At 37.6% G+C, this 14899-nt stretch overlaps 1 protein-coding gene across 1 annotated transcript; it reads right to left on the bottom strand.

Moving 5' to 3' along the window:
* Nucleotide 1: 1 nt before the first annotated feature.
* LOC113236306 (eukaryotic translation initiation factor 2D-like) lies at nucleotides 2-7129 on the bottom strand (the record flags this gene model as incomplete). The annotated part of the gene is made up of 8 exons (XM_026472317.1): nucleotides 6974-7129; nucleotides 6638-6896; nucleotides 2330-2502; nucleotides 2012-2165; nucleotides 1548-1728; nucleotides 425-542; nucleotides 154-250; nucleotides 2-97 (listed from the first exon to the last, which is right to left on the bottom strand). Coding segments are annotated over exons 1-8 (1134 nt in total), but the record flags the coding sequence as incomplete, so codon positions are not given.
* Between the last annotated feature and the right edge of the window lie 7770 nt (nucleotides 7130-14899).

Raw genomic sequence — 14899 nt, 5'->3', positions numbered from 1 at the left:
GGGGCGCGGCCAGCGCGCGCGCGGCGGGGTGCGCGGCCGCCAGCCCCACCACGGCCGCCACGCCCTTGTCCAGCTCGCGCACCTCCAGCAGCCCCTCCTGCAACGGCTCGCTGGTGGGCCCGCGCCGGCGACGCGCGCGCCGCGCGGTCTCACCTTCTGCATGGCCTCGAGGAACTTGCCCATCTTCCGGTACGACGACTTCTTCACGTCGAGGGTGCGGCCCGGCGGGCACAGGGGCATCATGTGGTTCCTGGAAGTCGACGGAGAAGACGCCGCTTTTCGAGAGGCCGAGCTCGCGGATCGTCCAGTTGTAGACCCTCGACCGAAGCGCGGGCGAGCCGGTCCGCTCGCCCGCGTTGCGACCGCGCGACCGAGAACGTCCGTGGCCCCGTCGGGAGATCGGCGAACTTGCAAATTTCCTCACTTGTAAAGCAGGTTGGTCTTCAGCGGCAACTCCACACTTTTGCTTTCGAATTTAATGAAGGCGAGCAAGCACCACCGCAGCAGGCCGTCCATGTCCACCGGAACGTCCGACTCGGTCCCTGAAAAATGAATTCATCGATTAATTTACATAAGTAAACTTATTAATGTAAATGTTTGTATCCGCAATTTAAATACCCCACAAACCGGCACGCGTCTCGCAAGCCTAAAAACCCCGAGAAGTTTAAAGACAAAATGACCAGTAATTCCTAATAACACCCTATTCCATCTAGTGTCCGGCAATTACACGACATAACAAAAAAAAATTGCCGTACCTTCTATGTTATTACTACTCATCACCAATGATCGGAAAAAGGTATTTTTCCCACATATATAAATACTGCATCGTAGAACAGTGAAGCGAATGCATAAGTATGAAGCAGTACGCAAACACTCGTAGGCACTCATAGACACACGCACACTCGGAGTGAATAATGGAATTTATAATGATTATTGTGACTTTAATTTTCTAAATGTTAATTATGTCGAAAATTCTACATTTAATGAAAAGTTTTTTAACGAAAGAAACTCCTCTCTTTATTCTATTTAAACGAAGACAAATAACCGTACATGGCAATTTTCACGATTATCTTAAGATACCATAATAGAAAGGTGCGTTCGTAATAAATCAATTTAAACAGTTTAAACATCAACATGTTGTCCTTAGTGAATGGCTCGTTCACAGCCTTGTTGCCGTTCCGTCAAAGTGACCGACAATATGCGGAGTACGGTGCGGTACCTAAAGTTAAGGGAGCGGAGAGTGATCATTCTCGTCACTTTTTTATTCTCTGCTTTGGTAAAAGGTCAGTTACTTATCCACTGCATTTTTTTACATGGCACCATTAGAAGTATTTTAAAATCTAACTTAGATTTCCTAGGTCAATAGTTTTGTCCCACAATGAAGTAAAACAATTTCCGGAAATCCGGAATTCGAAAGAAGTAATTAATTACATTTGGGGGTTTTAACTACTCTATGTCGCTCCTTGCAGCTATATCTAATGTCTATATAATGTGGAGCACCCTTTTCCGACCATTAGTCATCAATATAAAGATTTTTATATTGTCACCTGCATTCACTGTGACATCTTCATCTACCTCGGCGACGTCGGCTTTGTCTGGGGGCGACGGCGTCAGCGAGGCCGGAGGGCGCAAGGGGGCCGCGGAGGGTGGCGGCGCGAGAGGCGGCAAGCGCCCCTCGAGACGGGGCCACTCTTCGTCCAGAGACGGGCTGGACGAACGGATGTGGAGCTAGAGATGACAGTAGACTTGTATCAATAACACTATTTCCAAACAACTAGTCGTTAACTTGTTTTAATAAATAATGAGTAAGTGTTTCAGCACCAATTCTAACAGAACACAGTTGTTGCCTTCTTAAGAGAAATGAGTTTTATTTCATAATTAATCCCTAATCTACTTCAGGTATATCCTAAACAGTATGTATACTTATACATATAAACATGACATGATCAAAAATAGTCATTACAGCCTTCTTGTCATCAATGTAAAGTTAAGGTACCTAAGAGAGGTTTACCGTGCTAATCTCCTCAGCAAGGACATTAGTGGACTCTGAGCTAATGGTGCGTGTGTATATAGCATTACCCAGCTGCGGGCGCTCGATTTTATTGAACTTCAGCTCCTTGCAGAGCAGGTCGCCGATCACATTGATTGTTTCCAGACACACTCCTCTGGGAAAATTATAACAAGTTTATTGCGAATGAAGCTGTATCTGCTAAAACATCTTCATGTTAAAGTTACTAGGTGATTATTTCCTTGTTCCTCATTTTTTAAATAGTAGATTTGTTTTTTCATATTAGACAAGTATATGAGTAGAGCTCTCCAGTAATCTCACCCAGCTTTAAGCAGCATGTCTCCACTGGACATCAATGTTCGACCCACAACTGCAGCGGCAGTGTTGTCCTGAGTATTGCACATAATCAATGTGCCACTTTTGAACATGGGAAAGCCAACTCCGCATTGCGGGATCACCACTCCAGGCAAATATAAAGGTGCTCCTCGCTGAATCTGTAAAGGTGCAAATTACACAAATCATCTTGTCGACTTTTACATTTTTGTGTTAAAAGATAGTTTGATTTTGACAGCCTTATCTGTCTACCCTGTCTTCTATTACAGTTACCAAATATATTAATTTTAGTGTCTTCGATTGACAAGTATTCCTCGCCATGAACTGTGAAACAGGTCCTGTTTATATTATTTTTTGTGAAATTACTCCACTAGTTTGTTATAATTATTAATACAAAGATCGAACACTCAGAAAAAACACTCAGAAAAAATTCCTTCGATTCGGTCAGATTCGAACCGACGCACGTCTTCTTGCATACCGTGCCAGACGCTATACCAACTAAGCCACGGAACGAACCAACGGACCTCACGAATTTTTCTATGTGCTTGCGTCGTGTCTTTGTACTTGGTCTGTCAGAAATAAAAAAATGTAAAGCACTGTATTTTAGAATAGATGCAGGAAATTTTAAGCATGATTAAATGTTTACCTACCATTGACCTACCAAAATTCGCGCGGGTTCGCGCTAAAAAGTGTCCTCACTTATAGGGCGTTAAAATCGCATGCAGAGCGTCAATCGCGCAAAACTCTTCGTTTGTTCGACTGACAGCGTGGTTGTCAATCATGCATTACCATATAATAACAACTAAATGAATCGTAAATACAAATTACAAAAGCAAACAAAATAATCATATAGCTAACTGTCCTTTTTCTGCACATTGCATGCACAAAAGACGGAAAGAGCCCCATCAATTTCAAGAAGCTTATATAAACTTCTTGATCATTTTCAGCTGTTCGAACAAAAACGATTGAAATATTTAGAACAAAGAAACTATAGAGTCGCTTTGATTTTGATCTTATTTTTAAATGATTTTTTGTTAAACATTAGCAAAAACTAACAAAATATTGTTGTACTCGTTTTACAGCTTGGGATTACCTATCAGATTACGGCTTGGGATTACCTATCAGAAGTCAGAAAATACGTTTGCTCCGAATTTTCATTTTTTTAGGAATATTACAAAAGAAAAGCTAATTTTGTCTATGTGAAAAGCATCAAAATTACTTGAAAGCGTAACAGTTTTATTATTATAATTCGGTTTTCGGAATTACGAACATTTTACGTTACAGTTTACGTTTAGTTGGAATATCGGTACATTTCTTATAGTACACGCTTATTTTTACATTTGTAATATTTGTATGTATGTACACAACTTTTTATTATTTCTTTAATTGAAATTGTACAAAATTCGACATAATAATACATGTGAAAATTAATTAATATTTACAATAATTGCTGCTCCATTACTCTTGTGTTCAAGTAATTTTCAGTCGAACCTAAATATGGTGCAGTTTGTTAAGTTTCCAGTAGAAGCTGAATATTTGGGCCCTTATATTGTTGCAAGCAAAATTACGCAGTACTGCAATGACGTTACAATTTAAATTAAATGTTTTAGTTTTTATAAATTTCGTTATATGTCACGTTTGTACAGGTTCACTTCAGACATTTTTTCCGTGATGTTTGTATTAGATTCGACGTCCATTTGTTGGTAGGTCAATGTTACCTATAATATATATATATATATATTTAATATTTTTTTAATAATGAATTGTATTTTGTAATAACAAAGTATACTGTAATATTTGAATTGTATTAGCAATAAGGCCTATTATTATTATTACAGTGTTGCCTACCTAAAGTATTGGCTATTTTAAAATACACACATAAAACATTAAAGCTACACAGGGCGCACCATAAATTTCCGGAAATGGCCACTTACATAAACAATACTTAAAAAGTAATTACAACATTTGAAAATGGAACTCTTTGGCTGTAGAAAACAGTTTATTTCATCTGACTGTCACTTGTTTTTACATTGGACATCACCATGGATTTAACTCGTGAAAATTTTCGTAGTATGATTTTCTACAACTTTAAATGTAATTTAACAGCTCAGCGGAGCTTTGCTCGGCTTCAAACTGCTTTTTACTATTTATAGCTGGTTTGCAGAATTCAAACGCGGTCGTGTGAATCTCAGTGACGAATTTCTAAAATTTCGAATGGTCTAGTTTATCCCACCTAAGACGCTATCCAAATATGCAGAGTAGCAGAGTTAGAAATCCGAGAAATAATAAACAAATAACAAAAATTTCACACAAGGCCATCGTTAAGTAAACCTCTTCTGATTAATAAGATAATACCATATTTTGTCAGTAGCAACATTTTCATTTGTCTTGCCATTCATCAATTTGATCAATTACCAATAGAAAACCATCTAGTAAAATTAAATTAGACAGTCGCAAGTTCATATATTGAGGTGTGTTTTCATTATTTAAGTTACTCGATAAGATCTATTACAAAAAGATATTATATAACGAGCTCATTTTACTGGAAGGATAATAATTTTAATATTTAAAGTCGATTAAACAGTAAAGTCTGCATTTTTTTTAAAGTAAAATAAAGGACTAAACTATGTTATTCTAGTATTTTTCTACTAAATTAATATTACGACTACTCGTGATCAACAAATACTTAAACAAAAATTATTATATTTAGAATCGATTAATTGAATGGAACACGCGTGTTTACGCGTATTCCGTTCAATTAATCGATTGAAAAACACTTACTTGGCGCTTCTACGGTTCAGAACAAGGACGAAGATGGTCTAGTTTATCCCACTAAAGACGCTATCCAAATATGCAGAGTAGCAGAGTTAGAAATCCGAGAAATCATGATCAAATCATAAAAACATTACACGAAGCCTGACTTAGACTGCAGTACTAATTAATACAAGTGTAAGTTCATTCATTATAATTATGTACTTGACTCTCATTTTATGTTACCTAATGTAATTTGTCGTAATAAATGTTCTATGAAATTGTGCCTTTTTATGTCGAAATTTGACGAGTTAACTCTTCATATCTCGAAATTCTTGTTAAGTCGAAAACTTGCTATCTCGAATTTTTTTTGGTTTCCCTTGACATTCGAGTTATCAAGATTCTACTGTATGTTTTAGTTTATTCTAATTTCTATTAATAATTAAAATAAATTGAACTTAATAAAAATTCATTCAATAAAATAATTTGTAAAACTTAACATAGCGTAAATTGGAATGTTTTCTTTGTAAAATTAAAAATAAGGTATTTAATTAATAACTATTGTAACTATAGTGAAAAAATAGGGTGGTTTGCATCAATATTAGACATAACTGGTTGAAGACTGTACCACCTCAGTCAACCGTGACCATGGGACCTGTAAAGGGCCCGAAACGTCAGTTTATTTGAAAAAACAAATATACGCGATTTAAATCCGGAAAAATAGTTTCATTTCCTATAGTATGCATGGTTATCTTGTATTTCAAAATTAGTTTTGTCATTACTGATGAGAAATAATTATAAAAAAATTATAATTATTGTAAGGAAATATTTAATTTTTCAACTTCTACTTGCATTTTGGAGAAGTGGCAAAGCCACATAAATGGGGTTTTAATTTGTGGTAATAAGTATTTAATACTATTATTACTATTAGGGTAATAATATTTTGTATTGTAAGTATAAATTAAGAACTTTGAAGGAGTTTTCTCCAAAACCATGTAAATTTGGCACACGGGAGATTTCTGTTGCACTTGAAATATTAAAACTCATCACTTGCTAAGTTTTACTCAAAATATCCGGTCTAACGGGATTTAGAAACACTGTGTGCTTTGAACTGTTGGGAGAAAAATTAAAAACTGTCCTCTCTCTCATCTTAGCGTTGTCCCGGTTGCGTCCTCAGCAGGGTTGCTGCGGAGCCCGGGGTCCGCTTTCCTACTCTTTCTCCTCCACTTTGCACGGTCTTCGGCATCCTTAGTGGTGAGACCATTAAAAACTAAAAACTGTCCCAATTGTAATAAAGAATGTGTGATTTATGATTTGGTATACAAAGGACATACAATGATGTGGTCTGATCTCATATAGGAGTCTGTTTCTTGTGCAAGAAATGAGAAAAGGTTTAAAAATGCACTTTGCCTAATAAACTTTAGTGGTAATGCAGACATATCAACGAGAGCTGTTCGTCTATAATAAAATAAATATTTAAAACACCACATTTCTATTCTAAAGCTCTACGAAGGCAAATAACATTATTATAATAAATAACCTTACTTTGGGCAATACAGGTGAGTAAAGAGTGACAACAGGCAGCAGATCGTGTAGCTTCCAGAGCGCGCATACGGTAGGGATGAGCCCGGCGGGCGTGTCTATGATGATGGGCACGCTGTTTACCGCGAACACGCTCACCGTCTCGGCATTGTGCAAGACCAATTTCATGCATATAGCATTCGACTTCGCCGGTACCAACTCCTTCACCTTCTCCTCGTCTGCCGGAGGGAATTCATCTTGCATACGTTTCACTAGTTGCTTCCTAGACAACATTAACAATTTCAACTCAATAAACACAGAGTAACCACAAATGAAATTGGTAATGGACAAATAACACACTTATCACAATTTTTAAGGGTATTGATGGATTTCAACTTATAAGGTTTGGCAAACATAGTTAAATATTTGCTTTAGATAGTTTTCAGAGCTATGTAGATATTTTCCAATCTTTTTATCGTATTCGCATCGTGCTTTGGCACTGAAGAACACGAAGAAAGCTTTCTTGTCACAATCACAATACTACTCAGCGTTGCCAATGCCAATTGTTCAAAATCCCCAAAAATCCAAAAATGACTGTTAAAATCCTCAAGTTTGGGGAAAGCAAGATTCATATTCCCCGCAAATTCTCCACGTTTCGAGTTTTTTTTATTTATTACAAACACATCGCTTACAAATATTATAAAGAATTAAGAAACTCAAAATGTAACCATCTATTACGTTTGATGTGAATGTAAACAGAATGTAAAATGTAAAGCAAATTATAAAATTAGATGAACTTAAAGTGTTTATTTATTTTAATTAGATTTAACATTAATCAGTCTTTAAAAAAAAAGAGAACAATTTTCTTTGCCTTACAAAATTAAGGGTCGTAATCCAGAACTGTACTCAATGCTCAAGTCAGGATTTGAGCAGATTTGAGTATGATTTCAAGCACTGGAAATACGACCCTAATAGTAAGGACTTGAGTGTGATTTCGAGTGCTCACTGCAATACTCAAGTCGAGTATTTTGACTTATTGATTCGTTGCGCATTTGATGACGCTCGCTATGTTAATGTTAGAAATAATCAATGAGTAAATTAAGTTTCGACCTGTATTTAATATTTAAAGTTGACGAGTGGTAAGTTGTAGTGTGGAAGTAAGAACGGCTTGGCTTTGTTCATCAATAGCTGATTTCGCTTTTCTTCATACCAGGGACCGGCCTAAGCGGGAGAGAGGATCACGAACACAACACGCACCGACTGGCAATCTTACAATTCGAAACCAAGTGCTCTAATAATAATTATATTTAAGCTTCTTGTTACTCATGTGAGGGATGTACGATGTTGAAAAATACATAAATATAGCAGTGTTTCTAACAGTAACGATCAAACTAGCGATGCATCAGCAATCTATAGATTAAACAAAATGATGAAATATTAGAATCCCCTAAATTTGGGGAATTCCCCGCAAATTGGCAACGCCTACAACATAAGTTTAAATACGTCAAAATCAAAATGACATTTTTTTTCCTTCGCTCCGTTTGAAACAGGCGAAGGTCAGAGACCATGCTGCGTAGTCATTACACATTTTTTAAAATTTATTTCATGACCATGGTCAAACAAAATGCACTGCTACTTCACTATCACAATATCGTTCGTTTCGTTGATTAAAATCAGACATCGGTGGAGTTGTTATGTTATTAATATACATCGAGTATGGTTATAATACTCGACGTGTTAGTATTACTGTTATAAGCCTCTTGACATGCTTGTCAGTTGAATCCAAGGTGGCCATGGTATGTAGCAGAGCCATCCCAAAGTTGGCAGCAGTACACCATACACGACCGGACTTGTGGTTGATATTGCAACTGTCACGGTGTAAAGTAGCGCCTCGCCCTGGAAAGGATGCCAAGCTTTCAGGCTGCATTTTGATTTTGATTTTGCCTGCGTTTTGGTAGCATTAAATTTAACAATATTGGCATCGCCCCAATCGGAGACTGCGTTGAGTGTCAAATCCAAACTGCTAACCATAGACTCTCGACAAGATTGGATTTCCTCTCCACTGACCCTGGCATTGGTCAAATACCTATCTACAACTGTGCTGTCATCAGCATACGCATAGGTACCTGGCACTCACATATCAATGATACTCAGCAGAAAGAGTATTGTAGACAGTACGGAACCTTGAGGTACTCTATCTATCGCCCGATGTGCGGAAGAGTAGCTTTCTAAGGCCACTTGAATGGAACGTTCATTCAAGAAATCCGAGATGCAATTGCGAAGGTCAGTGGGAAGCACATAACTTGGAAGCTTACTTAAAAGGCTTGCGTGCCAGACCCTGTGAAAGGCTTTAGAAATGTCCAAAGACACTGCAAGAGCTTCGCCTTGCCTTTTTATAGCTTCGCTCCATATGTGACAGGCATACACAAAAGATACCCAGTGGATTGCCTGCGAGTGTGTCAAATGAAATTATTTATTAAGATGAGGCACTGTGACATGACAAACATGTGTGGATGACAAAATACAAACCATATTACTTCACACAAAAAAATACCATGGTAGTTCGGCTCCAAACCATAACTGTTGCGAATTGTAAATGTTCAAAGTTTTGAATTTTACATGGGAATAACATTATTTCAACTTTCAAGTGTATAGAAACAATACCGCCTCTGTCCAAAACTAACTATTTTTAACCATGAATGTCATTTCATTTGTTTCGTCTATTACTTCAAGGTGGTAATTTCAATTAGTTGCAGAAAGTATAGATTCTTCGAGAATTCCTCTGAAAAACGGGAGTAATGCGCAAACTTGTTAATGTCCATGATTGGGTAAAAAATAAAAATGGTATAGTCCATTTCAGCCAATCACAGCGCGTTTTACTTTATAGATTCAATGCGGCGGTTGATGGATCCGCTCTTAAAGGATGGAAATAAGTTGCCCTGATTAGGTACAGAATGAACGCGCATAACAGAATGACGTACGTATTTCAAATTTCCTAGCACCTTCAATACTTCTCGAGGCAGTGTTGCTAATTTGCAGGGATTTCCCCGAATTGCGGGGGATTACAACTCGATTGGCGATTTTGAGAGGATTGTTTTGTTGCGCAGCTATGTGGGGAAAATGCGGGAATTGTAACATTTTTTTACCACTTTTTTTAAACTGTCGATTGCTGTTGCATCGCTAGTTTGATGATTAGTGATAAAAACACTATTTATTTATTTATTAACGATAATGATATATTGTTCCAAATCGCATTTCCTCTCACTTACCTAAGTAAATAGCAACATTTATGTAGAATTTCAGCACGCAATTTTCTTAAACATTTGATCGGTAGGATTTGAAACACTTTGTCCTGAATTGTAAAATTACTACCTACTATTTCCATAGGGACGTATTGAGTGCGCGACCTTCCTCCCGTTTAGGCCGGACCCCGATATGAAGAAAAACTCAGGTATTGCTAAACAAAGCCGATCAGTTGGAACTTTTATACCTCAACTTAATACTCGTCATGTTTAAATAAAATAAAGTTTATATAAATAATTTTAGGTCTAAAGTTAATTTAACTCATTGATTATTTCTAACAATAATTTCCGGGCCAACCAATAGTTATTTTGGAAACAGGTCCGGGTAGCCCGGAGAGGGTCGCAAAAGATTAGAATTAATGTCGTGAGAGATGAAGTTGGCGAGTTAGTGACAGATGAGGCAAGTGTGAAAATGAGATGGAAAGGTTGTTTTGAGGAACTGTAATGAACCCGTGCCTCAGTTTCCGCCGCAGATGATTCAGGAACCGGACACAGGGAGTCAGGAAGGAGAGATTAGTATGGATGAAGTTGTAAAAGCTATAAAAGGTTAAAAAAGAGGAAAAGCATCAGGGTATGACAGGGTAAGTGGTGAAATGCTAAGGGCTGGTAAAGAGCTGGTGGCTTCTTGGTTGTGTATGTTTTTCAACAAATGTTGGACTAGTGGTACAGTGTCAACAGACTGGCGCAATGCCGTTACTGTACCACTTTATAAAGGAAAAGGATTACACCAGGAAGTCAAAAATTACTGCGGTAACAGTTTACTTAGAATTGTGGGCAAATTGTATGCAAAGATTCTTATAGAGAGAGTTGTGAAAGAGACGAATGAGAAAATATGGGTTATACAAACGGGATTTAGGAAGGGAATGGGATGTGTAGATTAAGTCTATAAGGTGCATTACGGAGAAGTACCTGGCAATGCACCAAAAAGTGTTTTGTGCATTTGTGGATCTAGACAAGGCTTATGATCGAGTGGAGAGGGATGTACTGTGGAGGTTGTTGTCCGAATTTGGAGTGGGGAGCCGCTTGATACGCGCACTGAAATTACTGTATGAGAAATCCAGTGCGTGTTTCAGAGTTGACGGCGCATTTTCTTATTGGTTTGGCATCTCTAAGGGTGTCAGACAGAGGCTACGCAGCATTACCTTGTCTCTTAAATCTAGTAAATGGAGCCATAAATGGTTTAATGGGGAGCAACATCTTATCCCAAAAAGCACGCATGTCCATACACAATCCTTTGCTGGTTCCTACACGGACGTTTGGTAGTGGGAGTTGGATATTTCAGAAGAAGCATGAAAGTAGAATTAATGCAGTGGAGATGAGATCTTTGAAGAAAATTTGTGGAATAACGTTGAGTGGTATAGTGAAGAATACAATAATATGTGAAACATGTGGCTTGAAAAAGGATGTAGTGACTAGAATAGAGAAAGGAATGTTAAGGTGGTTGGGGCATGTAGAGCGGATGGATGTAAGAAGAATTACCAAACAGATTTATGATGCGAATGTGGATGGAAGGGTATTAAGAGGACGTCTGAGAAGGACTTACATTGAACAGATCAGTGATGTCCTCAAAAAGGCTGGGATGCGAAGTGACAAAATAAAAGAAGTTGTACGAAAAGTGTAGTTGATGTGTGTGGGGCTCGAGAGTTGTGTCAGGATAGAGCAAAGTGGCGTTCCGTGGTCTTTGCCTAACCCTTCCGTGGGACTAAGGGCTTAAGCTTATGTATGTATAATTTCTAACATTAGCATAACTTAATATAGGTGGTGATATTTTGAATTTCTCTTTGATATATGTTTAAGCGATGGATTTATAGCCATAATAATATAATATAATAAATACGGAGAATAAATAAATAGTATTCAATTATATTTTTCATGCGGGGCATTTGTGGGGAATATGAACTTTGCTCTCCCGAAATTTGTGGATATTATATTATACTCTGACTTCAACACTTCAACTGAAATCAACACTAAATTATAAATGTACAGGTACCTGTACCAATAGTTGCAAGTACCAATAGTTGCAATAGTCTAATAGAGTCCGCCCCGCGAATAGGCGAATAGGTGTGGCGCCCCCTTTTGTCAGTTTAATTTTTTATAGATAATAGTGTACTATTGATATGGATCATTGATAGATAGAAACACTTATCATTAATAACAATATGACACCCAATTTTAATACAGATTGAAAACAAAATGAAAAATAAAAGATTTTTGTTATAGCAGTGAAAGGGCGCTAACTCAGCTCAGTATGCCTAATGGCATTCGGTCAGGATCAAAGAGATTGATAAAAATTCCACCAAAATACACAATTTAGCTTATAATAGTATAAGTATTTTAAAAAATCATTCATGTAATATTTTAAAGTATCGTCAGAACATTTCTTGAGTGCATGAGTTGATCGACTCTATACTTACGTGTCTCCTTCTCGGTAAACTATCACAAAGTTTTTTTGTCCAAAATAACGTTTGTTCGAATTTTTATTACACCGAAAACCGAATTATAACGAAACAGTGATTCTTTCAGGATATGTTGAATGTTTATCGCAAATACACAATTAGGTTCGGTTAGGTTAGGTTAAGTTAAGTTTAAAAGAAAAAACATTTTCCTCTCAAAATTACTTTCGAGGTTATGAAATTTCGACCAAACGTTATTTCTGGAAAATGTCATTTCGGACTACTGATAGGTAATTCTCATTCTCATCACATCACAAACTTTTTCCGTCAGACTTCATCGACTTAATGGTGAAAATAATATTATATTTTAAATTTTTATTGAATACAATTATTATTTGTGAAATTGTTCTACTAGTTTGTTATAATTATTAATACAAAGATTGAACACTCAGGAAAAATTCCTTCGATCCGGCCGGATTCGAACCGATATCTTCTTGCTTACTGTGCTAGACGATATACCAACTAAATACTTGAATATCAATTCAATAAAAATTTAAAATACAGTGAATAGCGAGTTTGTTATAATTATTAATACAAAGATTGAACACTCAGGAAAAATTCCTTCGATTCGGCCGGATTCGAACCGATGTCTTCTAGCTTACCTTGGCAGATGCTATATATTTATAATTATAATAATATTATATTTATTTACTGAATGAAATGAACTCTAAATAGTTTGTAGATTTCAATTATCGTATTTTAATGCGTGGTAATATACTTAAATAACAGTTTTAGTTTGGGGTGTTTAAAAAATTAATTTGTACAACGCTGTTTCTCTAATTTGTAACGTAATTTTGCCGACTAAAGCTAAAATAGTATTCTGAATCAGATCAATAATTAATATAAATAACTTTGATGATAAAAAGTAAACTAATGAGTATTAAAATGGGCAAAATTACTTTATGTATCGTGAAACATAGTTTATTGATCATTTTGACCGCTGTGCTTTGACTGCGCTGGTATAACTCTGTCTATGGCAGAACTCTAGTTACTGTTGTTTGTTAAACGCCGACGTATGAATTAGAGCAATATTGAAATTATACAGAATACGACAGTTGATACTATTTGTTACAGGCGCTAACAAAAAAGACAAATAATAGACAAAATAAACAAACTTCCAAGCTAATTATCATAAAAAAGCATGCGTTAGGCTCATTTGAGTAGTTTTTGCATATTGACAAGATGGCGGAGTGAGGTCACGCGTGATGGGGGCTGGCAGTGCAAGGCGGCGAAGGTCGTGGGGCGTGCACGATCGGCGGTAACTCCATGCAACACGCGTTCATTATGTGAACACTCCCGTTATGTAAAAACGCATTTTCTGTTTCCTTTTGGAACGTTACGTTCAACTGCAATGTGCTACAGCTAGCTTGTGTCGCCGTCGATCTTGTCACCAAAATTGTCGCGTAAGTAAGATGGTATGTTGTGGTGCTTGATTTATACACACAAGGTCACATCTGGTTTCTATCGACTACGCTATACCTATTGTAAATAAGTATAATTTTCTTAATACTACCTTGGTATTGGTAAGCCCAGGTAAGCCAGATCGTACATAAGTATGTAGTTCACCGGGCGTGTTGCGTGCCTGAAGTCATCATCGCGAGCAGTGACTGAGGGCAGCTGACAGCCTGCTTGGGGCAAAAACTAAGGATTATGAATAAAAGAAAGAATCAGAACGTTATGTACTAACATACCATTTGTCTCATTTGTCTGTTTAGTCTTTAACTGCCTCCGTGGCCGAATGGTTACCATGCCGGACTGCTGCGCAGAGATCCCAGGTTCGATTCCCGGGCCGGGTGAAATATTTGTATGACCTACATTTATTTCTCTCGTGAGTTCGGGTGCAATTCGTCGTGTGTCCATGGCACCCGCAATACAGAGTTTCCCTAGTGCGGGGCTACGGTTGAGTGTGTGCGTTAAAAAAAAGATTTTGAATTAAGCAAATGCGTTACCAAACCGGCTAATGCGTTTAACACATTTTTACCTTCCTGCTTCTGTACGTATGCTGACTTACGCCGATTTCAACAACTGAACTAATGCTGTCACTAAAGTTGAAGATAAAAGGAGTTCTGAAAAACCTGAACGTAGATACCTGACTAATAACATACATACCCTAAAATTCATACCCTACTCTTCCATACAACAGAATACTTATAAATACTAAGAAGGTATATCCGACGAGGTTAAGGTGGAGATGAACGGGACAACCCCATATCTTTCTACATTAGTTTTGATTATAGTGACTGTCCCTACCCACCCTTAGGGTATACGAGAAGGGCACTATATATTATAAATTCAGGTTCTGACCCCAGATCAGCCAGTGTATAGCGTTGTCACAGACCTCTGTCACTTGACTTCATCCGGTTCTTCGAGAGGCTAGTGCCTCGGGTGAGCCGCCCCGGGTGCACACTGCCCTCCCCATTTTCTAGATAGGTACCGGGGCTGTAGGCGCGCTCACGTCCCGCTGCGCATTGCACAATCAGCGGTTGCCACCGCTAAGTCGTCGACTCCGAGTCCACTATGTCCAATATTTA

This window comes from Hyposmocoma kahamanoa, unplaced genomic scaffold (genome assembly GCF_003589595.1).
Source record: "Hyposmocoma kahamanoa isolate Upper Pololo Valley unplaced genomic scaffold, ASM358959v1 91, whole genome shotgun sequence".
Lineage (NCBI taxonomy): Eukaryota > Metazoa > Arthropoda > Insecta > Lepidoptera > Cosmopterigidae > Hyposmocoma > Hyposmocoma kahamanoa.
The sequence above is the reverse complement of the archived record's forward strand: the minus strand, read 5'-3'. Positions and strand labels throughout refer to the sequence as shown.